At 46.8% G+C, this 24,708-nt stretch overlaps 1 protein-coding gene across 1 annotated transcript in view; it reads right to left on the reverse strand.

The window, feature by feature from the left end:
* LOC135385688 (acetylcholine receptor subunit alpha-like) overlaps nucleotides 1–24,708 on the reverse strand; it is a 341,733-nt gene that overhangs the window by 63,798 nt on the left and 253,227 nt on the right. The window contains exons 3-4 of the mRNA XM_064615150.1: nucleotides 3,261–3,305; nucleotides 3,073–3,182 (exon numbers count right to left, since the gene is read on the reverse strand). Coding sequence (XP_064471220.1) covers nucleotides 3,073–3,182; nucleotides 3,261–3,305 — 155 coding nt within the window. The remainder of the gene's footprint in view (nucleotides 1–3,072; nucleotides 3,183–3,260; nucleotides 3,306–24,708) is intronic.

The following is a 24,708-nucleotide window of genomic DNA, read 5'->3' on the forward strand; positions in this document are numbered from 1 at the left end:
ACAGGACAGCGGAGACTAGAGAAGGGTCGTGCTTTAGGGAAAGAGGCTGGAAAAGTTCCACAGGTACGGGCACGGCTAACGTATGATAACAGGGAATGCGTGAATAGCGAAAGGTGTTGAGCGAGTGTGACAGAAGTACTCCTGTCACACTCTCTCAACACTCTTCGCTTTTAATTTTAATTTTTAATTAATTTAACTTCTAATTTTGTTCTCGTGACTCGTTTTACGAGAACAAAATTAAAATTCAGAGAAATAAAATTAAGGAAAATTAAAAGTAAACCGTTTGAACCTAAGGACGTAATAACATTCGTTTTTCGTAGAATTCATTTTCTCGGGGGGCATTTCGTAGGTTTTGTCCGGGCACGTCCGTCCCTAATACCGCCATCTTCTCACCCCGTCTGCGAGACTCTCCTGCTCTCCTAGAAGACGTGACTATAGCGTGCCTCATGCTTTCCACACAGCAAGTTTAATCGTATACGCTATCGCCTCTGCGTACGTAAGGTATAGCGTGATGGTTCTGCGCACTGCGCGAAGCTCTCTTTATGTTTTACGCGTGCGCAGAACCATCAACGCTATCTGCGTGCGGTGCACTAAAACTATCTAGTGTCAGTAGGGAGCTTTAGCAGATCGGAAGCGACAACGGTTCCGAAAACGCGATAAGCCAATCGCGCTATAGGCTTACAGAGTGACTGTAGCTGACACCATGGTGCTGAACATGGATTTGACCAGATAGGCAAACGAGGTCCATCTGGGGACAAACACAACACATATAGCCTCCGGGAGCCTAAGGGACAAAATCAACAAGTAATTCACGAAGAAGCCAATGAGTTCCAGCGCCAGGAGACCTGGCGAGACGGTACTGAACGAAAAAAAGAAAAAAAAAGAAGAAAGAAACAAAACAAAAAAGAACAAAAGAAAGCAAGCACGGATAGTGAGGCGACAACAACATATTGTAGGCACAAGGAATCTGTCAAACACTTCCCAAGCAGCAAAATGTACTGAAAGTCGAGTGCAAGAGGGGTGGACGGGTAACTGGAATGCCTTGAACAGACTCGTGAAACTAAAGAACATTGATAAGACACATACCGTCCACCCCTATTGCACTCGACTTTCAGTACATTGTGCTGCTTGGGTTGTCAATGTTGCTCTTTTTTCTTCGTGTTAGCAACATTTCGCCATGGTGGTTAAAAGGCCTTCTAGCTACCATAATTTCGCAAGCATTCCAACAAAACGCAAAGGCGCCTATCCAACGTTTTATACCCAATTACTAAAAAAAAAGAAAAGAAAAACGGAATCACGATCCTGAATCTGAACTACTGGCATAATGAATCTTCTCGAAAATGCGCTCTTTCAAGATCGCGCCCACACAAAATTGATTTTAGCGTCGAGAAGCAGGTCGAAATGTTTCGTAAGTTGCGATACCCAGAAAGCGTGATTTATGTCGTTTTGTTTGCATACCTGAGCAGCAGCGGGTAAGAAAGAGAGATCTCAAGGAAAAGGTCCAGGTTCTTTCGCGGAATGTCGCGCAGAATAAGAAACAATGCTCGACATTTTCAAGCACCTGTACTTTTCAGAAGCGATTTCAACCCTCCATTTTATTTTATTTTTCCACCAAAGCAAACTACAAGCTGTTTCAAGCTGTGTCGCCTTCTAGCCAATGATAAAAAAAGGTAAAAGGAGAAGAGATAGCAGCGTTATGCATGGCGGCAAATTTTTAGAACGCGTAGAGTTTGTGTTCTTTCAATTCTTTGTGTTACCCTGTGGGCGCAGCTATACGCAGTGTAAACCAGAACAGCCAAGTGCACAGCCAGGTACTTCACCGTACCCTGCTGAGCAAAACTGCGTCCGAATATAAATAATACTTACAGCAAATTCATAGAATTGCACGCCATAAAAACAGCAGATGAAGAGATGTCAAACAACACCGAATGGGAGACAGTTCTGTATAAGCAGAAACTGCAGCCGGTTCTATGCGTGTTTTGTCTTTGTTTTTGCGTTGTCGCTTGCAAAGATGGAGAGCTGTCGAAGTCTACCCACTGGGATATTATGGACCAAAGTATGCAGGTGCCTCACTATGCATCGCAAAATGTAAACAGCGGTGTTACACCCACGTGTTCAAGCCATGCCTCTGCATAGTATATTCGTTTAATCCCACCCTATCCCCTTCCCCTTCCCTTTTGTTTGGAATAGCAAGCCGACCCTCGTCTTGCTGACCTTTCCTTTCTTTTCTTAATAAACATATCCCCCCACCCTATCGACCTTATTTAGCATCGTTCATCACCTCATCATCAGGACACATCTCATCCTGCCCCATTGTGCCTTGGGGTAGTGGACCGCACCTTACGTGGCGAATTTCCCCATTCATTATCATTAACTTATCTGTTGTACTCCCATGAACTATAGGAAACTCTCGTATCGGAAAGGGACCAGTATTGTTCTGCTGAGAGGAGACCGCCGTTCAATTCTCCGACGCCTAGTGACACCACTGGCTTCACCGCCAAAGGAAAACCGACATTCGTCCCCCCTCTATGTTGAGCAGAGTTGATCCAACGCTCGCTTTCCGCATGCCACGAAACACCTCTCGTCAAGATGCTGCATTAATCCACCGAATGCGCCTCGATGTGGCCTTTACAGCTCAGTGGCGTTCTGCCACTGTGGTCTGCTTGAGGATCTGTAGCATATTCTTCTTCATTGCTCCCACTACCAACCTTCCTGAACCACACTCTCCGAGTCTCTTCGTCAGCTGGACTCTCGCCCCTTCTCCCTTTCGAAATTGCTTGGTCCCTGGCCTAATCCAGCCCAGCAACGCTCTGCGCTCAAAGCTCTTCTGACATTTCTGGACAGTGTCCAGAAATGTCCCGTTCGACCCTTCGCCTCAGTTCATGGCGGTGCAAAGAAAGCTGGATAGCACGAGCGGCTCGAACCCCTACCATGAACTATACTACGAACTCCTCTGTAAGTCGGAGGATGCCGACACTACCATGCACTCAAGGGCAGGTGCAAAGTTCTTCGCTTCGACGAAATTGTTCAAATGCCAGCCAACTTGCTAAGTTGAAAATACGTGTGGCTTACTTGTTGTAAAGGACGATATCAGGTCTCCAGATGTGGTCGGACGGAACATGCAGCATGTCGACGCCGCCGTACTCACGGGGATCCCAGGTGAGCTTGTAGTCGTACCAGTACTACGTGAACAAGGAATCGTAGCGTCAACAATCCTATCTCAACAGAGATTTTCACTTTGTCAGTAAATTTCAACTTACTTGCTCGACCCAAAGGTTCGTGGTCATGATTTGATTCTTTAGGTTCTGAAAAGCAAAGAACGTGTTAGCTTTCACAGTGCATGCGAATCAATACATGTTCTTGACGTACCGTGAACGTGAGCCACGTATACACGGTAAGACTAAGGAAGAGGGATTGCTAAGCAGTAGCCGAACTAAGCAGAAAGTTGGGTTCAGTTCGGCTGTTGTTGAGCAAACCCTCTTCCTTATTCTTACCGTGTACACGTAGCTTACGTTCACGGTATTTCAACAGCATGTCTTGATTCATGTATTGAGCAATTATTGAACAAAAACATGTATTGAACTAAGCAGAAAGTTGGGTTCAATTATGCCGTCCTCGGTAGCACAATCGGTGTCGTGTTGGCTTGCTGACCTCAAGATCGCGGGTTCGATCCCGGTCGAGACGATAGCAATGTGGAGGAGGTAAACATTGCTTCCAGCACTGTGTGTCGGAGATTTCCGGCGCACGTCAATAGAACCCCGGGTGGTGGAAATTATCCGCAGTCCTATACCCTGCTGCACGTGCAGCATGTCGGCACACAAAGAGGCTGACGAACCTTACGTGTAAACCTACTACCAATTATTATTGGGCTCATATCAGTGGCACAGGACGGCTGTAATCGTGTCCCTCGTCTGTTGAGTGGCATTTTGTCAAATTTAAACGTATATACGCGTTTATATTAACAAGCGATATTATAAAGCGAGTAGAACGAAGAAATGCTGTCCATATATTCACAGATTTGTGACTTTCGTTTTTCTTACTCGACATTCAATAAGCACTTACAACCTGTTATAGGAAAATTTAATGAGACAGGTATGAGACAGGTATGGTCACATGTTCAGGGGCTGCAGGATGACGCAACGATTATGTACAACGGTTATTTACAACATGGTGATCGATGAAATGATATGATATAGTTCACGGCGGCGTGCCCTTGATCGTAACTACAACTTTCGTAACTTACAACCTTAATGGTGCAGCGGCAATTCAATATAAGACAGACAGCGTCGCTTACTCAATTTTTACAGATATTATATTTTTTACCCCATTACCCCATTGTACCATTCAGGTAGTACTGGATACTGCTTGGCACGTGGCCGCCTTTCTAATAAAGTACTTCAGGATTAGTTATTGTCATGCGTACGTCAATTTCTCCTCATACATCAACGACAAGAAAGAAAAAAAGGTCTCCACATTGTCGGGCGATATTGAAATGAGCGGCACTTCTTTGTTAGGGACGTTCCAGAGCCCTCAATTACGCCATCTATTACCCAAGCGACGGCATGATCGCCCTTCCCCCAAAAAAAAAAAACAAAGAAAGAAAAACAAAAACACACACACACACACACACACGGGGAATGAGAGGTGCGTTTCATTTTCTAAGGGAAAGTCTCCACGGTGGATGGTGACCCAAATACCGCACTCTTTTCCAAGTGAAAATGGCTTCATTGCCACGTGATTGACATTTTCTGCATCGTGTGTGCGGTGGCTTTCATAGTGGAAGACGACCTGGGGAGGTGACGCGCCGTTGAAAAAAAAAAAAAAAAGAAGAAGAAGAAGAAAGGAAGAGAAAAAGAAAGAGAGAAAAGGGAGGTCTGTCTGCCAGAAAGGCTGAAAGAAGATGGTGGAAATGCAATTTCAAAGTTCCTGAAGTGAACCGCGAGTTATGCATTGGCCTTGGGGCGTCACGCCAAAAAGACCCACATGCTTTGACATGGCTGTCATTAATTTGGTCGAAACATTCAAACACCTGTGAACACCCCCCATAAAACGTATATTCCCCTTTATTCAAACACCGACAAAGCGCATTGCTCCTTATCCGGTGACGTGAAAGAAAGGAGTAACAATAAGCTATGAAGTGAATCAAAAGGAGTAGATAAAAACACATATACGTATTTAAATATTGATGCCACATCAAGAAAACCATAACGAAATGAAGAGAGAGAAAGAAAAGAAAACGTATGGAATCATGAGGTACAGCAAAAGAAAGGACGGGTTGGAATTGGGACCCCACAAGTTGGTCTTGCTAACCCTATAACTCCCCATTTCCATTCCTAGATCAAGATAAATCACACAAACTTTAGATTTCCGCATGCGGCTGAAATGTTGTGGTGTCGCAATAGTGACAGCAAGGCGTCCTACTGTTAATACCCTGCTGTTACGGAAATCTTTGACGGTGCAACCAGCGCCTAAAACATTTTTATCAGGGTAGGGTAAATGGCACATTTTCGTTACCGCTTCCATTCGTCACTGAACTACTTCCATTTACGTTTTCTGATAGCAGCCTTTCAATTTCGTTTCCGTTACACTTCCGTTACTGTTTCCGGCAATGGAACAGCTGTTATGGTTCTGCGCCCAGAAAACCCTTTAAGCTCTCTCAGCACTCCATTTTGCCTAAGTGACGCTTTGAATACACAGCACGTACATGCTACACAAGCAATTTATCTTCCGTAAGATCCGCACATGTTCCGGGAGTTATAAGTTTAGAAGAAATATGTCTTTATCCTGTAGAGTGCCTTGGCTGAAATCCTGTATCCAGCAAATCTAGACGGCCGTGACTCTAGACTAGACCTTGCAAGGTCGCAACACAGGCGGGCGCTTTCAGAAATACAGTGGCCATATCTGAGCCGAAAGCCAGGCATGTCGATACTCCACCCCTCTTGGACCAGTAGCCATGGCGTCCCATCTATCCAATATTTCAGGAAAAGGGCACAAAAAAATGTCACACATGTCAGCGCATAACGGCAATAGGCATTACCGTAATTCAGTACCAGTCGACGATTTCTGTTTCCGGTAATGGAGGAAAGCGGTATGCGTTTCTGTTTCCATTACCAGCTTCATCTGTTATAGGCTACAGTCTACAGATACCGTTTCTGTTTCCGTTACCATTTACCATTCACTGATTTCTACTGTGAAAGGGTGATTATTTAGCTCCGAGAGGTGAGACTCCGAGAGAGGGAGACGGAGAACTAACTTCATAACTTGAGGCGTGTAGAAGGGTATGCGACAAACCTTCCGTTACAGAGCTAGCAGCACAGCCGAGGGGGGGAGGGGGGGATTTATTGGCAGAAAAAAAGAAAAATAAAAAGGAAAGGGGAAAGGTCAGCCATGCAGCACACCGGTTTGCTATTCCCTAAACAAAAAAAAAAAACACAAATAAGAGAGAAAAAAAGAAATAACGAAAAGACATATAAATAAATATAGAAAAAAAGAAAAAGAAATAAAACTCGGCTCAGAGGGAGCCCAGGAGGCCCGTATCACGCAGAAAGCGGAGCACCGCTTTTGTGAGACTCCACTGACCAGCTGGTTGCAAAGGGCCGAGGAGTGTTGCAAGAGAAACGTCTGTCCGTCCGTCCATGCACCCAAGCTCTGAGAGGTGTTGCCAGAGCACGGCCCGATGATGGTGGTGACGCTGACAGTGGAGGAGCTGATGGGAGATATCGTCTTCTACGGCGCAGCAGGGGCAAGTGAGAGATGGGACGCGGCCCATTTTGAACAGGAGTAAACGGGTAAGGGCAACGTTCAGACGAAGACAATGTAGAAGGGACTCCTCCTCGCGGGTACAGCGGCAGCCGAGGGACGGTACATTAGTGTAAGCCGATGCATCGAAGGAAGGGGTAGATATACAGATAGAGAAAAAATCAGAACAAATAGTATTCGGGATATTTAGTTGATATTGTAATCGTATTTGTGGCACTTGTTGTTGTGTTTCAGCCGTACGGGGTTACGGCAGTAAGACGGGAAATTGTCTATACGAGAGAAGACGATGGGCCATCCACGCCCTACCATAAGTCAAGTGTCATCCTCACATTTGGTCCCGGACATGCCTTGCCGGAGGAAGTCAGCCTGGGATTTACGACGCATGTGGTAATAGAGTACGTGGTTCCTCCGATTCGATGTTTCCAGTGTCAGAGATTCGGCCATTATGCGAAGGATTGCAGGGGAACACAAAAGTATAAGATATGCGCAGGAGCGCACCAGTTTAAAACCTGCACGGCGCGTCGTGAACCAAAGTGCGTTAACCGCGGAGAGAAGCATACAGCGTCGTATGGAGCGTGTAGGGTAGCACGGGCAGCGGCGGGGCGGGGAGGATATGTTTATTACGAAAGAAAGAAAAAACAAAAGGCAGGCAAAAAGGAAAGGTAAGCGGTGGCTACACACGCTCGAAGGGCCTTTACAGAAGCAACCAAAGCTCCTGCTCCAGCAGAAGTGTACAAAAGCACACGTGACCAGAAACACACTGCCCTAAAGGGGAAAAAATCATTTGCTGAGGCTGCAGCGAAAGGGAAGAATAGTCCAGAAATGCCTTTTGAGCCTCCAGCAATAATAGGAACAGCCACGTCAGCGACTCCAGCTCGTGCGGTCCAACAGGAACACGGCAAACGGAGCTCCCATCACACTGAGACGCAAGCGAATGTCAATCTTGAGATGCTCGTGCCATTGCTCATTCTTGCCCTGCGCTCAATCTTGAAAGCAATACCTGGAGCATCTAAACTTCCGGAGGTGCAAGCTTTGCTTTCTCTGGAGCCGATGCTTAACAAGTGTACCACACTGACCAGTAATGACCGATAGGTACAAACATACTACTGTATTTCAGTGGAATATCAGTGGCATGCGAACTAAATTAGGCGACTTTCGCAATTTTGTGTATGGGCACAATTTTCCTGTGTTGGCTGTCAGCGAGCATCGAATGGATCCCTGTTTCCGGCTCTCAAACTATGTTACGTACGTCTCTGCCTCGACGACGGGGTCCAGCCGGGCTATGTTGTGTGTTAGAATTAGAAAGGACATTCCTAGCAGCCTCTTGTGCGCGTCTAGCTATGGGGACTTCGAGTTTGTTGTCTGCAGTGTTCTCCTCCGCACACGAAGGATTGCTGTGGCTTGTGTATAGATTGCCCCCTCTGTTCGCATCCCGGAAGATGCTATGAGGCAGTGCTTCCAGCAACTTCCTTCCAGTTTTATCATATGTGGCGACTTCAACGCCCATGGCAACAGCTGGGGAAGTCAACATGCCGATTCCAGGGGACGACTAATTCAACAATGTATTTAAGCTTACAACGCTGTGGTGTTAAATGGCGGCTCGCCGACATATTTCCGGGGTCTCTCTTATTCAAGCTGCCTGGATATTACAGTCTGCTCTCCCGATCTGGTTTCTTGCATGCACTGGAGGACAGATTTAGATACACTAGGAAGTGATCACATACCTTTACGCATCTCTTACTCCCCATTGGTTGTCGGATCACGACAACAAAGAGTCACAGACTGGCCCTTTCACCATCACCACCACCACCACAGACTGGAACGTATTCAAAGGCAGGACGGAGGGGCTTCTACAGAATGTCACCACTTTCGACGAATTCAACGAGGCGCTCTCATCTAGCATTGCAGCTGCAACAAAAAGATAGCGTGCCCGACCAAATATCGCAGCGTAGATGCTGAGTTCGAAAGGTTGCGGACAATACGTCGTCGGGCGGAAAGAAGACTGCGAAGATCGGGTTGCCTTGAGGATTATCACGAGGTTTGCAGGCTACGATCACTAATTCGCACTCATCTTCAACGTCTGGCCAAGCAGAGATGGAGAGCACTCTGTTCTACATTATCTCCATACACACCTACGGGACATGCCTGGCGGATCATCAAGGGCCTAAGCTCCCCGGTTGAACAAGTAAAACCGTTTGGAGCACTGGCCGTTCATCAAGGCACGACCGAAAAAAATCTATTGGGGAAGATTTTTGTAGGCTTTTTATTAGGCCCTCAGATGCGTCATGCACAACATCCCACAGGGACTCGGCACAAGCCGTGTATAGGTCGGTTGATTTTACACGGCCGGCTGAAGATCCATGTATGGACAGTGACTTCACTTATACAAGAATTTGGGGCTGCCATCCATCTGTCCACGAAGCGGTCAGCTCCAGGGCAAGATGGGGCCTCATACAAAGCTATAGCCTCCTTGGGACCGACGTCGCGCACTCTTTTGAAGTTGATCAATGACTCTTGGAGACGCGGTTTTGTCCCCCCGTCATGGAAGACGTCGCACGTTTTGCCAGTCCTGAAGCCTGGAAAATCACCTAGAGAGTTGACGTCGTTTCGGCCCATCAGCCTTACAAGCTGCTTGTGTAAGGTCACGGAAAGGATTATCCTACGCCGAATAGAGTGGATCTTAAGAGTTCCGGCGTCTGCTACCTCCTGAAATGGCAGGTTTCAGAAACGTACGGGCCTCGATAGATTGCATCATAAACTTGGTCACTCACATTGAAGAAGCTAGATTTCGCGGTGAGCTTACAGCGGCTGTTTTCTTAGACATAAAGAGATCATATGATACGACGAGCTACAACCATGTCCTTCAAGACCTATATAATTTCAACATCACTGGCCGTGCTCTTCGCTGGATTGCTGCTTTTCTTAATCGTCGGTCTGTTTTCGTGAGAACAGCAGAACTGGCGACACGAGTTTACATACATTGTCAGCCGGTGTACCACAGGGGAGCGTACTCAGTCCTTTACTTTTCAATACTGTCATGGCTGCCCTGCCTCGTCTCTTGCCCCGAGGGGTATTTATTAGTCTCTACGCGGATGACCTCTGCACATGGTCATCGGGAAAGCAGTTGCCTGCTTTACAGCGTCGCCTTCAAACTACACTTGAGCGCGTAATGCACTTCCTCCTGGAGAGAGGCATGGACCTGTCTTCAGAAAAGACTGTAATGCTGCCTTTTACGCGTCGCCATCTTAAGAGATTCCAACTACATATTGGTCATCATCAGGTACGTCGTGTACCACATTACAGCTTTCTCGGCGTAACTCTCGACCGGAGTTTGTCATGGGTAGCGGAGGTGCGCTATCTAAAAGCAAGAGCTGAGAGTCGTCTTAATGTTCTTCGTTACTTATGCGGTTCCCGGTGGGGCACGTCTCCTCGGGCAATGCTCAGCGTTCACCGATCTCTTATAAGTCAGATGGTTGCTCATCACATTCCCCTGCTTCACAACCTCCCTGTTACCACAGAGAAAGTGTTAGAGTCTATCCTAGCAACGGGCGTCAAACTCTGTCTTGGCCTTCCTCGAGCGACGTCAAACGCTTTAGCCATGGCAGAAGCACGGGAACCACCTGTATCAGCTCTCAGGAAGCAAGAAACGTTCCGCCACTACGTGCGGTCGGCAACGCGTCACCATCGCCATCCTCAGCTTCGCGCCATTATGAGTCGTCACCACTCTTCTTTTACCCAAGCTATCCAGACACAACGTGGTCTTATTCCGAAGCACAAGCCACATGCATTACCGGATATCCCAACATGGGCCCCACAGCCTCCTGACGTAAGAATTAATGTGCCTGGACTCCCGGGAAAGAAGGCTATACCAACGCATGTTCTTCGTCAGTTCAGTCTTGAGTTACTAAACAGCTCCGCAGGCAGAATGCAGATTTTCACGGATGCCTCTATACGACATCATCCGGCTCCTCGTGTGCGTTTGTTATCCCGGAGGCGAATATAGTATCGAAAGAGCGATGCAGCTGTCTCACATCACCTCTGCGTCGGCCGCTGAACTTTATGGGGTCCTCTTGGCACTAAGTTTCATCAACTCGCAATCTTCAGTTACTCGCTGGACCATCTATAGCGACTCAAAATGTGCGTTACAGACTCTAGCTACCATGTTTACTACGGGATCTCTGTGGCATCAGCAGCGCAAGATGTCTTGCACGCATACCATGCGGCAGTTATGAAAGGTCATGACATCCAAATGCAGTGGATCCCTAGTCAATGTGGCATTGCAGGCAACGAGGCTGTGGACGCTGCTGTACGCCGGGCTCTTCAACTGAGGCGCGTCCAAACGATGCCCTTTTATTTCACCGAGGGCGACGCGGGGCGAATGCTGAACGAGCTCAAGCAACAAACGTGCAGCACCTCCTGGTTAACAGGATGTGTTCGGGATTCGCTTCTGTACAAGGTCGACCCAGAGTTACGCTTTCGAGTACCACCTTCCATCACCTTCCTGACAAACGACGACTGTTCTATAGGTTACGGCTCAATGTACCGTACAGCGCACGTCTCTTCTTCAAACTTGGAAAGCGAGACTCTCCGAACTGTAGTGAGTGTGGCGTTGTAGAGGATGTAGAACAGGGTTTCACATCCTTCTCAGGTGTCAGAAATACGTTGATGCTCGAAGGGCATTAGAGACGAGCCTCTCTCGTGTTGACTCCCGAGCCTTCGGCATCGCGAAACTGTTAGGTCTTCCGTCGTCCGACAAGGCGCTAAGGGCATCTCAAGACTTTCTGCATACAGCCGGGCTCATGGACATTCTCTGACACGCTGAATGTGTGATGTGTGCCCCCAGCGATTCCGACATTTTACTCTCACTTGGTCGAAACTTTTGAACTACATGTTGAACTCCATTATCATCTCTGTTCTTCTCTGGACATCATCTCTTCGTTTTTTCATCATCTCATCATCTGTTTGTACTTTCTGTGAGTAAGTGTACTGGGGTAGCCAGTTCGACTGCGTCGAAACTCATATCCCCATTTTTCTCTTTATCACATCACATCACATCACGGTGAATCGAATCCACCAACCACGTTTGTTTGTTCCTTTTCTTTTTTTTTATTGGCGCCTCCTCCGGAGTCCATCAAAACCTCAGTGGCCGGCGGGTGTTTTCTCGTTTGGTTCGTTACAATGCCCTGGACTGAAAGTATACAAGCAGGAACTCTCATTGCAAGTTTAAAAGCAACATGGTTCTGCTTTGGTTGTTTCTTAGTTTTACGGAAATAATTCAGACTGGACAGTCTATGTGTTCCCTGTAGTCGATGAACAACATGTCAGGAAGAAGTATATCGCGTATGTTTCCTCCTGAAAGTGAGCCGTTATGTCAGATATGAAATCCTGCTTCAAAACACTTTTCAGTAGAAGTGTTTCCCCCTAGCTTTTTGAATACCTTTTTTTAAAGGAAAAGATTCGAAAGATTCGTAAGATTTGTGGATTCGCATAACGTTCCTTGGATTCGTATTCGGAAAATTCTGGATTTGTCCCTTCTCTAGTTATTGTACACAGGATACATCGCGAGAACCCCCCACGTTGCGTTTTCCAACTGCACTGCATTTACTTATTTGGCACATATGGCCTACTTCGACGTAATATTTTCTGAAGAGCCAGCGTCAGTCTTAATGAGCTTTCAAGATTAATTTCGTTAATTAATAAAACAGGGTTGGTGGTATAAAGTGGAAAGTTGAAGAGTAGAGCCCCGAGGTATGCAATCCGTAAAAATGGGAACCGCAGCGACCTCCTGTGGGGTAGTATCAAAGAGGCAAAAATGCAACATCTGCATGTCTCCCGCGGAGTACCGTTTTACGAGCAGTCTTGGGTGGTAACTAAGTTACAAGTAACTTGTGTCTGTAACCAGAGCCGTAGCAAAGGGGGGGGGGGGAGAGGCCAAACGGCAGGCCCTTGCGTTTTCTTTTCTTTGTTTACAGTGCTTCCGACGCTAGTGAGAGAGAGAGAGAGGGGGGGGGGGGGCGCTTCACGTTTACCCTGTCTCGGGCGCAAACTCGCCTCGCGACGCCTGTCCGTAACTATAGTCAGTGACAACTTATGTCCTACAACTGGGACCGCTCACTCATCCGTGGAAGGCTCCTGCGATTGGCTGCCAGCCTTTGTACGACGCCCCGGCTTCGCGATGTAACGCCCGGCTCTCTCTCTCTCCCCAGTCCCCACTTGGCCGCGCCGCTAAGTTCTACAGCTTTCTAGTTTAACCAACGACCCATTTTTATTCATTAATGAGGCTGGCGCTGGTTGGTAATACACCAGCGCCAGCCTTAAAAATGTAGGCCATACCGCGAATAGGTAAATGTAGTACAGGTTTTGAAGAAAAACCGTAACGTTAATTTACGGAAATTTTGGCACGCTTCTCGTGACCCTCGCGTCGCGCATGAGAGGCACGCACCAGCAGTTCACGAGGGTTCAAGTAGATTTCATTTAAAACAATTTCCTGCGTATAATTTTTCTTTCGCACAAGCTATTTAGTGACTCTAACGTAAGCCTCTCATTGCCCGGTTGCCCTCAGAAACCGAAACCACATGCAAAATTGCGTGCCTCACCGCAATTATTTTTATAGGGACAGCATAGGCCATTATTCCTTTACAAGGTTGTGATGTGTAGCGCAATTTATGTGCCTGATAGAATAGCTGATTCTGTGTTGCACGGCATTGCAGAGCAATGAAACGTTGGAGGTCGTCACGCCTACCAGGGACATCTGTGGAGTGTACAAGGCCAGCCAAAACGCGTTCATGTCGTACCAAACCCGGAGTAGTTGTGACAATGTTTGTGTGCAAAAAGCGAAAGCAAAAAGTATTATTGAAGCGCTATATGGAAACTGTCCTGCCTTGTTCCTGCTTCCAGCCTGGTGTCTACTTCGCCCTGATCTTTGACAAAAAACTTACTGGAGAGCTCCGTTGCAAAGAGTGAGAGTCTGATCATGCGTCAAATATATCTTGGACAGCTGTGGGCGTGAACCTGGCTTCCCGAACCTCTGCGGGACATTATATGGTGTTTTGCTTGGGACATTCAGCCAACTCGGGACCGCCTCCACTCGTGGAGCATTACTATATCTGAGACCTGCTTCTACTGCACACAGCGGGAGACCAACTAGCATATTCTATATTCAACTGCCACGTTGCACGCATATTCTGGAAATTAGCTAGACAATTCACATTCATCTGGTGTCCGGTGCAATTTGGTCAATGTCAAGCACATCGTCAAAGTGTGCTGCTCACCGCGTGTGGCACAGTTGGTGTTATGGACGGCTCTTTGTCGAGCGGTAGCCCAGCGCCGACGTACAACTCCTGTATTCCTCTTGGTACGAAACACGCGTGTTTTGCTCACGAATATATTGTAACGTGAGCTACTCGCCCTTGGTGGTCAGGAGTTCCTCCGCAAGTGGCGGTCTCACCCTTCCCTCCTTGTGTGCGATGGGTGTGTAACCCTAAAGGGTGCGCCTCCGTGAACATGTTCTCTCTCATGTCCATATGTAAATACTCAGGTGGCTATAAATATATGTAAACATTACATGCATATCGTATTGCACATACTATAGTCAGTGACAACTTAAGTCCTACAAGTGGGACCGAGCACTCATCCGTGGAAGGCTCCTGCGATTGGCTGCCAGCCTTTGCACGACGCCCCCGCTTCGCGATGTAGTGCCGGCTCTCTCTCTATCTCCCCAGTCCACACTAGGCCGCGCGCCGCGCCGCACTACGTTCGCGCGCGCGGAGCGATTCTTGTATGGGGGCGGGGTCAAGTGTATGACTTATGTTGTAACTGACTCCGTTGTAGATAATGTATAGATAACTGGGTTTTATGTACGCATCTGTCTTGAGTGTATGTCTATGTGTTTGTATGTCTGTATAGAGAATCTGTAGAGAGTGTGTTATACGCATATATTGTAGTATATAAATGTTGATTTTCTTGGTTGTTTGATCAGTTCCTTGCGTCTTGAATAAATTTAAATTTTCTGATAACAAAAAGTGAATATGTGGAGCCGAATTTTGGAATGGGATGTTTTTTTCTGTTATTCGTTTACGCTTCTAGTCGAAACGAGTTGATATCCTCAAAGGGAGCGACTTCGTCGCATAGAGCGATGAACATTGCAACTCCGGAGCACATTTTTAGGACCTCGCGCCGCATGCGATTTTCGCAGAATATAAATTTAAATTGAGTTTCAATATGGATTTGAGTGCACTAGGGGCATCCCATCAGTTCTCGGCAAGGCATAGGATGAATGCGCGCGCAGAAAGGAAACTTTGGTAAGATATATAGTTGGTGGTGGTGGTACAATGTTCAAATAGGATATAGGCCCTGTTCAAGACTGGTGTCATCAAAGTGACGCATATGCGCCACGCGGTTTTCCTGGTGGTGGCCGCCGGCAGGTGCCGATCCGCTCATTTTAGTCGAAACGGAGAAAGTGAAGGCTCATGCGGTTATCGAGTATATGTCTCGTAAGAGCCTAACAGCGCCAGATACCCAGCGGGACATGGTAGCGACTTAGGGTGAGGATGCCCCATCCTACAGCACGGCTAAGAAGTGGGCCGCCGAATTCAAGCGAGGACGGGATAGCCTCGAAGACGATCCCTGTCCTGGCAAGGGTTGTGGCAATGACCACACAAGAAGACATCCATCGTGTGCACGGTGAGGTAACAGCAGATCCGCCAAGTCGTCATCCCGACCATTGCTAAGGTCACAGACATATTCAAAGGCACTTTCAGCGTATCTTGACCTGGTATGTGGACATACACAAGGTATCTGCCTAGATGGCCGGGGCTCAAGGCAGCTCACGCATGCTCAAAAACGCAGGGCTATACACTGTGGTGGCATGGTGTAGGAGCCCGCACGCTATGGGATGGGCTGGCTTCTACACCTGTAGGCTAGTGTGGAGGACGCGGTATGAAATGACGAGGCATAGAGTACGTTCTTAGTGCACCTTTTATTATGGACAGCGACTTACCCTGTGCCGGGTGTTTCATGAAGGTTCCATGGCTGAATAGAGAGAGTCATCGGCCAAAAACTGAGCAGTGGGTGGCTCATTTGCATACGCTCATTAACTAAATAAATATCCTAACTTTTGATTTTGCTTCGGATGCTCTCGGAACCTCTGTTTTACCAATCGGGACCTTCAGCAAAAAATATCCCAGAAAAAAAAAGAAAAATAAAAAAGCGCGTCGTCACTATGGCGTATCCGGGTGGCAATTTCGTGGCCACTGTTTTTGCCAAATACTGATCAGTCATGCTCGCTTGGTCAAAGCGCAGCAATCTAGCACGTTCGCGTGGCGCTTTCCGAGCTCCAGGAATTTGCGTGGTGGTACTTTTCTAGCCCGGCCTCGATACAGCCGGGCAGCGGGTTGCCCAACTATATTTGGTGTCGTCACACCCGCACTGCGAGGTCACGTGGAGAGGGCCCGCATTGGCCCCCAGGTTGAATTTCACGTGGGTTAGCAGACGACGAAACCCGAAGACGAGCGACCCCCATGCACCTAGCGTGATCCAGGCGACTAAAACCGCTACATTCCTGGCACTAATGTTCGGGTGGCAGCGGTCACGTGAACCAGCGCGCGCGCTAGGCGCGATTTGGGGGAATGCCAACATGCCCTGGAACTGAGGAGAGCAAATTTCGCCAATGAAGGAGTGACAGAAATACGAAAGGATCCGGACCTTAAGAGAGGCAGTGTTCGAATCCAAGCTCGTAATTAATGACAGACATTCGAAGGAGATATAGACTCGCGTGTGATTGCAGGGAACAGCCCGAGGAGCAAAATGAACAGCCAGGAGTACCGCAAAGTAAACAGGAATATAATTAGGGGTGCGAATGCTTTTGCGGACGTTCAAGCGCGGGAAGAAGATACGGATGCCAGTCTTCTCGCCAGTAACAGAGGCGTCCGTGAAAATAGTAAAATGGGCGCGGAAGCGGAGGAGGTGAAAGTTCAAACGCGCACGGAGCACAGTGGGAGAGGGAAGCAGGGACTGGCCAGGAGGGAACACTGGAATCACTTGAAAGGAAAAAGGAGAGCGTGGGCATGGAGGAAGGACAAATAACCGGGTGAACAGATGGCTGAAGGATGGAATGGAAAGAAGAGACGCCTAGCAAACCAAAGCTGAGGATGGATGCGGGAATTCCAAGGGAGGTTGCAGGAAGTCGCGATGCTGAGGATGTGGGAAGCGAGACGAAGAAACTGAGGACTAGAGAAGAGAAAGAGGAAAGAGCGCATGGTTAAAAGATCGAAAGGGATGAGGCGACTTTCCGCATACAAGGCAGGATCCATCTTCCATCTGTAATTCTCATTTCTCTTACACTTACAAGGAGCTAGGAGTTCTTTTGTAATACATAATTTCAGAGATGTGCTGTAACTACTTTTTTAGTAGTGTAACTATAACTACTAACTACTGCGTCAAATTGTACAGGGTGTCACCCTATAAAAGTCTACCCGCGCCGGCATGCCGTGCTCGCCAATTACTCAATTCAGGCGGTACAATGTGTTGCCTACGTATAAAACTGATAAGGACATTCCATCATGGTAAATATCGAAGTGATTGAGCACCGTAACGCAAAGTTATAGCTCAAAACGTGAGGTTCCAGTAGTCAAAACAGCCAAGATGGCGCCTCTCAGTTAGCAGACGACATCCCTTTTGGGTGTCGTCTGCTTAGTATGCGTCAGCATTTTTCGTTCCTCACGTTGCTTACTTCTGAGCAAAATCGACAGTTACACGAAAACGAAATGAAAACTGCAGTTCCATCCGGCTGGCAGGATATGCGACACGTTGTCGTGTGGGGAGCAGCATGTCAAGTGCTCTTCTCAACGCCGCCATCTTGTTTGTTTTGACTATGGGAATTGCACGTTTTGAGTTATAACTTCGTGCTGCGGCACTCAATCACTTTGAAATTTACCCCGATTAAATGTCCTTATGAGCTTTGTTTAAAGATCGCACAATGTGCCACCTGCATTGAGTAATTGGCGAATACGGCGTGGCGGCACGGGTAGACTTTTATAGGGTAACACCCTGTAGTTTAGCTACTAGTGTAACTACATCACAGCTGGACTAGTTAAAAGTACTTTGCAGCTACTAGGATGTAGTTTAGGATGTTGTTTAACTACATTTGTAACTGCTTTCATATTTTGTGCGCGTCGTTATATCCATGATCGCTAAGGCGTAGAAATAACGCGTGGGTGCATGGGGAGTGAGAAGACAGTGAGCTCCCACACTCGGAACAACCATGCACAGCATGAGTCCCTTCATACAGTACTGCTGTATGTCATGCAATGATACAGTCATGGCCTTCAATCTGACGACGGAGGGGGCGAAAGCGTTTTGAATGTGCTGTGTGTGTCGATCGTTAGGTACTCCTGATTAACACAAAATATTTGCTGCTCATGTGCCGTAGCATTTCTGTACGCAAAGTTGACAACCAATGTCTCCATCCCGCGTCTAACCAGTCTAACTCAACCTGTATGACAATGCTCCGACAGCTGACGGTCCTGTTGCAACACGTTGGATACTGTCATGGTACTGTCCTGACTCCCCGTCAAAACCCCTTCTCGTCCCACTGTAGCATCACTGTAACCATTACACTTACACAAACGCATGTTCAGAACTTGCATTTTAAATGCAGGCTGAAACTATGTGCTCCAATTTTTGTCTGTGGCATTTCCCGCGTCTTCGCTAAACGCTCTTAGGTAGGTTTCGGCACAACTCCCGATGAAGTCGGTACAGGACGACTGAATGTTTCCGCTTAACGGCATGCCATTATCCCGCCACTAATGCTCCATGTTGACATTTCAGCGACACCCCATCCCTACTACAGCACCACTCGTGCGCTCCGTCTTGTTCGGGTATTATGCGAGGCGTATTCATAAAGATAGTTCCTGTTGCAAATATTGCCGCTTCAGCTCTGCGCTCACGATTGTGGACACGCGTGCTAGTTGATTTATCCAGCGACGAGTCACAGACAGCATTTTGAAGCAATCCGACTGTGCTGACGCTACTTTGTTTGCGTTTGAGGTGCTCTCGACAATAAAGCGGCCCACTGCCTGCGAAATGCGCTATGTTTCCGTATCCGTTTATTGAATGCAACGGATGTGAAGCCCGCGGGCGTACTCCGTCAACCTTTGTGCAGTATGTGGAGAAATTGCTACGAAAGATTTAATGGTAAGGGGATGGATTAGGAACCGTAATCGAGAGCATGATAACCTGCATGATGACGAGGAGAGATTTGTGAAGAGCGATGATTTGTGTCTCAGAGAGTTTTCAGAAAAAGAAAAAAAAAAACTAAGAGGGGCATAGCTTACCTATGCCGCATATCTGGGGTTCGATCTGTGTGGTACGGTGTGTGCTAGCCTTCACCGTGGCAACGTTTACCACCCGTGCAAACACTGCTTATCAACAGTCGTTCAAAACAGCAAATGCTAACGAACTAAGCAGTGCAGTATTCAACGAAGACAACGGGATAACGCTTGTACAACTTTTCCCTCTACGGGAGTGGATTCAATGAGCATCAAAAGGGTTGGGTACACCATTGTTTCCCCTGTATGCGAATGGTAAGCAGGCGCCGCTGCTGTCGTTGTCATGGTAAACTAACGTTTCCGAAGGTGCCTTCAGTGCTGCTTTACTCTACTGCTACTACATTACTTCTCACTAAACACTACACATGCAGAAGGCACACAACTAAATGCTTACAGTTAGAACGAACGAAGATGGATGTGTGTACGGGAGCTCTGCACTGCCCGACTTTACGGGGCCCGACTCGCTTTGATCCACGTTTGCGAGAGGGTGGTACCTCGGCAATGATGTGGTCGTGCGCGAGGCCCACACCATGTGCAAGCAACGACCTCACATTTCGATTGCGCACACGGCTAGCGAGTGGGGCATACCGAGTAAAGCGAAAAACTTGTGAGGCGATGGTGTCGAGGCGGTGAATCAGGTCCCCGACGAAGAATAACAGAGGCGGGGTTCGAGCGAGAGCGCGACACGGGAGCGGAACGAGCTCTCTGATGAAGAAGAAGAAGAAGCGGAACTGGGATCATTATACTTTTCTCGAAAAGGTCTACGTTTTCTGCTTACCAGAGAACATTACATTTCTTCGATGTACCTTCGTAGACGGGCTTATGGCTTTTTTATCAAAGAGAAATGAACAAAAAAAAGAACAAATGCTTTTACCAGAAAGAAGAGAAAATTACGGATGAAATGAAGCAAGAATGAACGCCGGACGCCGTGTGAAACGTATAAAAATTAGATGTTATCGTCGGTTTTATTAAAAGAACTGTGAAGTGAAATATAACCTTTATGTTTTGAAATACGATAGTGTAGAACTTGACTTTTTGACGACACACAGAAGTCATAACCTCTCAGTTCTTAATATTTTTCCTGCAAATTGATTTTGAACACTTTTAGAAACTGAAAGGTGTCGACTCTCAACGTTCGCAAAGGACAAAGCCGGAGTCAGCCTCTGATTGGTGGAGAGATATCACGTGATCAAGTAATGCTAAATACCGCCTTTGTGTCAAGTACTAATTACAATTAAACTCTTAATTAAGAAAGGTAATAACTGTTTAACAGTTACATTTAAATACTCGCAGACCACAGAAACGATTCCGCAACCTACAACCCTCTCTCGTTTACCGTCGTCTGCTTCGTTGCCATCGCCCATTGTACCCGGCGTGATTAGAGTGACCAAAAGTGAAAGTTGTCAGAGTATACGTTCTGTGGTGGTGGTGGTGCTGGTGAAAGGGCTCGCCGTTGTCGGCCTCGCAGATGTGGGTAACGTAACGACTGACGCCCTGCTTAGTATATTGCTTGGTCCTGCTTTTTGATGGTCCTGAGAGCGTCATTTTTCCGTTTTACCGTTTAATTTCGCTCGCTAGTATTACATCGAGGAAGCCGTGAATGCTTGACGATTACATGTAGCTGCGTTCTTTTACATATCCTAAAGAAAGTGTTCTCCATCAAGAAGAAGCAGTACCAAGGTGAAAAACGGAGAAAGTTTGTTGTAGAAAGCTGCCTCCAAAGTATATTGGGAAGGGGAGATTTTTCTCTGCTCTTACGTTCCTCGACACAAGATGCCCTGCAGTGCGAGACACCTCAGTCTTGGGGATAGGACTCCATCGCGCAAGTCCTGAGAGTATACGAGGCTTTTCTCCGTCTTCCCATACTTTCATTTTATACGTCTGCGCTCACCTACATTTGTGCCCACCTTAAATGCTTCTTGACACTTCAGTGTTGATCTTTGATGGAGGGCGACGACAAGCACATACACTTTTTTTCTCGAAAATTCCAGGTTGACTCCTGTACAACAAATGTCAGCGGAATTCTGCTAGCAATTGCAAACGCGTCACCAGAGCACTCACCCAGCAGGGACAGCATTCACACAGAGATAGAACCAGTTGTGCAGCAAGCACCGACAGCGAGCACTGCAGCAGTGCCCACAATATCGGGCCGCCGTAGGCATTCGCAACAGAGGGCCCCACGTAACAGTCCATCTGACAGGCTAGCTGTCCTTTCCAAAATAGCAGACGCACTTTCGAAGCCTGCTGATGAGCGTGAAGCTTTCGGCAAGCTTGTTGAGTGCAAAATGATGCGACTTCGCTCTTCCTGCTACTCCGCATTCCAGCTTAAGTTGCTGGAGTCTATCAGCCAGTTCAAACAGTGGATGTCCAAGGACGAATCATAGAGTGGCTGCTCACTTGAAGTATTCCTGTAGTAATGCGCTTCACATGCAAGGGCTTTTTCTAAATGTTCCTCTTCTTATTATTGTTATTTATAGCGAAGGAAAGACAGCAGAAGGCCCTTTCCAGCAACATGCATACGATGCGTAATACGATGCGTAATGTATGCATACATGCATACATTAGTCATGGAACTTGGTGCACAAAATTCATGAAAGGATTTAAGGTCAGCCATAGAATAGAAAAGGTGTGTAAACATTACATGATGCAGGAAAGTTACCAAGATTATTATGAGCCAGTCATACATGGCAGTTGACGACTATGACTACACGCACATGACAACAAACCATTTGCTACATTACCTACTTTTTCAGCCACGAGACTTGTGTTTGAATGAACAGACTACACTTTATATTCTGCATGATAGTAAAACTATGTCATAAAATGTAGGCAGCATCAAGTGCTTTGATGTGGAGTGTAAATCATTTGCAGATTAAGCTTATTTACTGCTGACAGTTCTTGCATCATTTTTCCTTCTTTTCAGGGCCACCTACTGTCCTGATGATGCATTGTGCCATATTGTTCTTCGTTATTCATCAGCACCTAAATGTGTGAATGCTTCAGCAAGCATTGTTTTCTACAGACACCTAATGCAAACTCTCCAGTAGCTTAAATTTGACACAGTGGACACAATAAACGCTACGCATTCCCATTTTGTGCGGAACATTTTGCATCCTTTGCCATCTTTCGCATACACTAAATCTTCACAGTATATCCAAGCACGTCGCTCAGGTCGCCCATACTAACCCTCCTGTCCCCCAATCCTTCCTGCTGTCACCTCTGTATCTGTCCATGTGTGTACGCTGCTCATAGCCACAGGTGCTTCGCAGCGCTAATGTATATATAAAAAATGTCCAAACACATTGGGTGAAAGCACACAGGAGGGATATGGTTCGTATGATCAATAATTGCTCTCTTCCTGCGAGGTAAGTGCCTAGAAAAGGCCCAGCGGCGTCTAGAGTACGGTAAGAGACATACCTAAATCTACATGCATGAACATGTGCTTTGTGCTTTCTTGCTACTGCGTAGAACAGTCAATGCGGATTGCAGACATTCCTGTTCGAGCAATGAAGTACACAAGGCATGAACCATCAATCTTGATGCACGCAGGTATCATTCAAAAATACATTTGTGTTCATTGTCATATTTTACAATCACCTATTCGTTATGTGAAAGTCATTGTCCTTACCAACCCCCACTTAGGGTCACGTCAAGCAGAGCAGTGCACAATTTCCTGGTGTCATTTATTTGTGTATATTGATTATTCAAGTAACTAAAAATATCAGAACGAATATTGAAAGTGCTACATTAGACGTCGTATGTGCTGATCAGAGGTTTATCCAGAATCTCAAGCATGGGGATTGCTGCAAAAAAATTGACGAGGAGGGGGTGGGCGGTCATTATTACAGTTGCGCTACAAGAGCTTAATGTATCCTTACCGACATGTGTCTACGGCTGAAATAGCATGGGCCAGGGGTACACAGGTAAAAAAGTTGGGGGTTGTAGGGGGATCTGGATGAACCACTGTTGCTAATCTTGCTCAGGCAGTCTTCCTTGTCGACTGATATAGTCCTTGAGCGTGTCCCTTACATGTGCAGTCATCAGTGAGTGGCCGGGCTCGTATTGGTTCAAGATCACTCATGGGACCAGACAGCGGAATCTGCTCCATGGCACCGCTCTGTTCTGCATGCTGCCGTAGATAGTTGTGTAGTATGCATGTTGTCTCTACAAGTAGTTTGAAATGCCTTGGCTCCGCGTAAATTGTAGTGTGCTGGATACGGAAGCGGTTTGCAAGTATGCCGAATGCACTTTCTACTACATTTCTGGCAGGTGAAAGTCGCTCGTTAAATGCATCTTCTCCGGGGGAGAGATGGCTTCCAGGGTACGGCTTCATTATTAGTAAAATTTGAATCAGTATGCACATTGCCCAATCATTTCAATGCAGGAACATCAAATTACGAATTGTATTTAATAGAGAAGTATAATCGTAAAGGGAGAAACTTTGTTTTCAGAATCAAGATGTGAAGACTATTATGTGAAAACGCAGAGTGGTGCAAACCTCGAAATCGCTTTGGTCGTCGGAGAGATGACGGTGTCCCACATACGCACATCACTCAACTTCAAGCAGATACTTCTTCAAGTTTGAATAACTCTGCATTTTCACATAGCTAACTAAGTTCCTCGGTCGGGCCACCTCAGCGGCGGTGAAACGTCCACCTCATTATCATCCAATGTATGTGTGTGTGTGTGTGTCGGTCGGGCCCCTCACATCAGATGCAAGGCCTACGAGTTGTTGCTGAGCTACCTCCAGCAGTGGACTATAGTGGACGAACTCTAATAGGACAAATTTCCATCATCATCCCTTTCTCATCCGTTCCACAAGAGCAATGAGGCAGTGTACCGCCATAACGGCGGTGAATGACCCACCGATCATCATCCCATTTATATATGTGTGTGTGTGTATGTCGGTTTCTGGTTTGCACACTCATGATAATGAAAAAGTTTCTTCCTTTCCTATTGTACCTCTCTATCAAATACACTTTGGAACTTCACTTCAAAAATTCGGTCATCAATTCGAGTGGTTGCAGACGTTTTTGTAACGCGCATAGGTCGTGCGCACCATTTCTTGTAGCTCTCTTTGTGCAATTTCTCCCATATCTCAGGAAAGGACCACATGTCTGACATAGCAAAAGGCAGAGACGATGATATCGTTGTGAGTGTGTCTTTTATAAGCATACTCACTCTGGATCCACCCATGAGGAGCGATGGCGTGTGCAAAGTTTGAAAAAATAGTAGCTCAACATGCGCTCCATGGAAAAACTGAGAGCGACAAAGGAAGGGGTGGATATGAAGATTTATTAAAGAAAAGAGGAAAGGTCAGCCAGACAGAGATCGGCTTGCTATTAAAACACACACACACACACACACACACACACACACACACACACACACACACACACACACACACACACACACACACACACACACACACACACACACACACAAGAAGAGACAAGGATTGAGTCTGAGTTTGATTATAGAAAAAAAAAAATAAGATAAGGATGATGCGATGTAAGCACGGGTTTCCTTGCAATGGTATCCTACTGCTTTTTGCCCTGTTTTTGCTGGTGGAGTGTTTCCGTACCGCTTCCGTAGGATGGTTACAACTAAGTTAGCGTGCCCT

The sequence above is a fragment of the Ornithodoros turicata genome, chromosome 2 (genome assembly GCF_037126465.1).
Source record: "Ornithodoros turicata isolate Travis chromosome 2, ASM3712646v1, whole genome shotgun sequence".
Lineage (NCBI taxonomy): Eukaryota > Metazoa > Arthropoda > Arachnida > Ixodida > Argasidae > Ornithodoros > Ornithodoros turicata.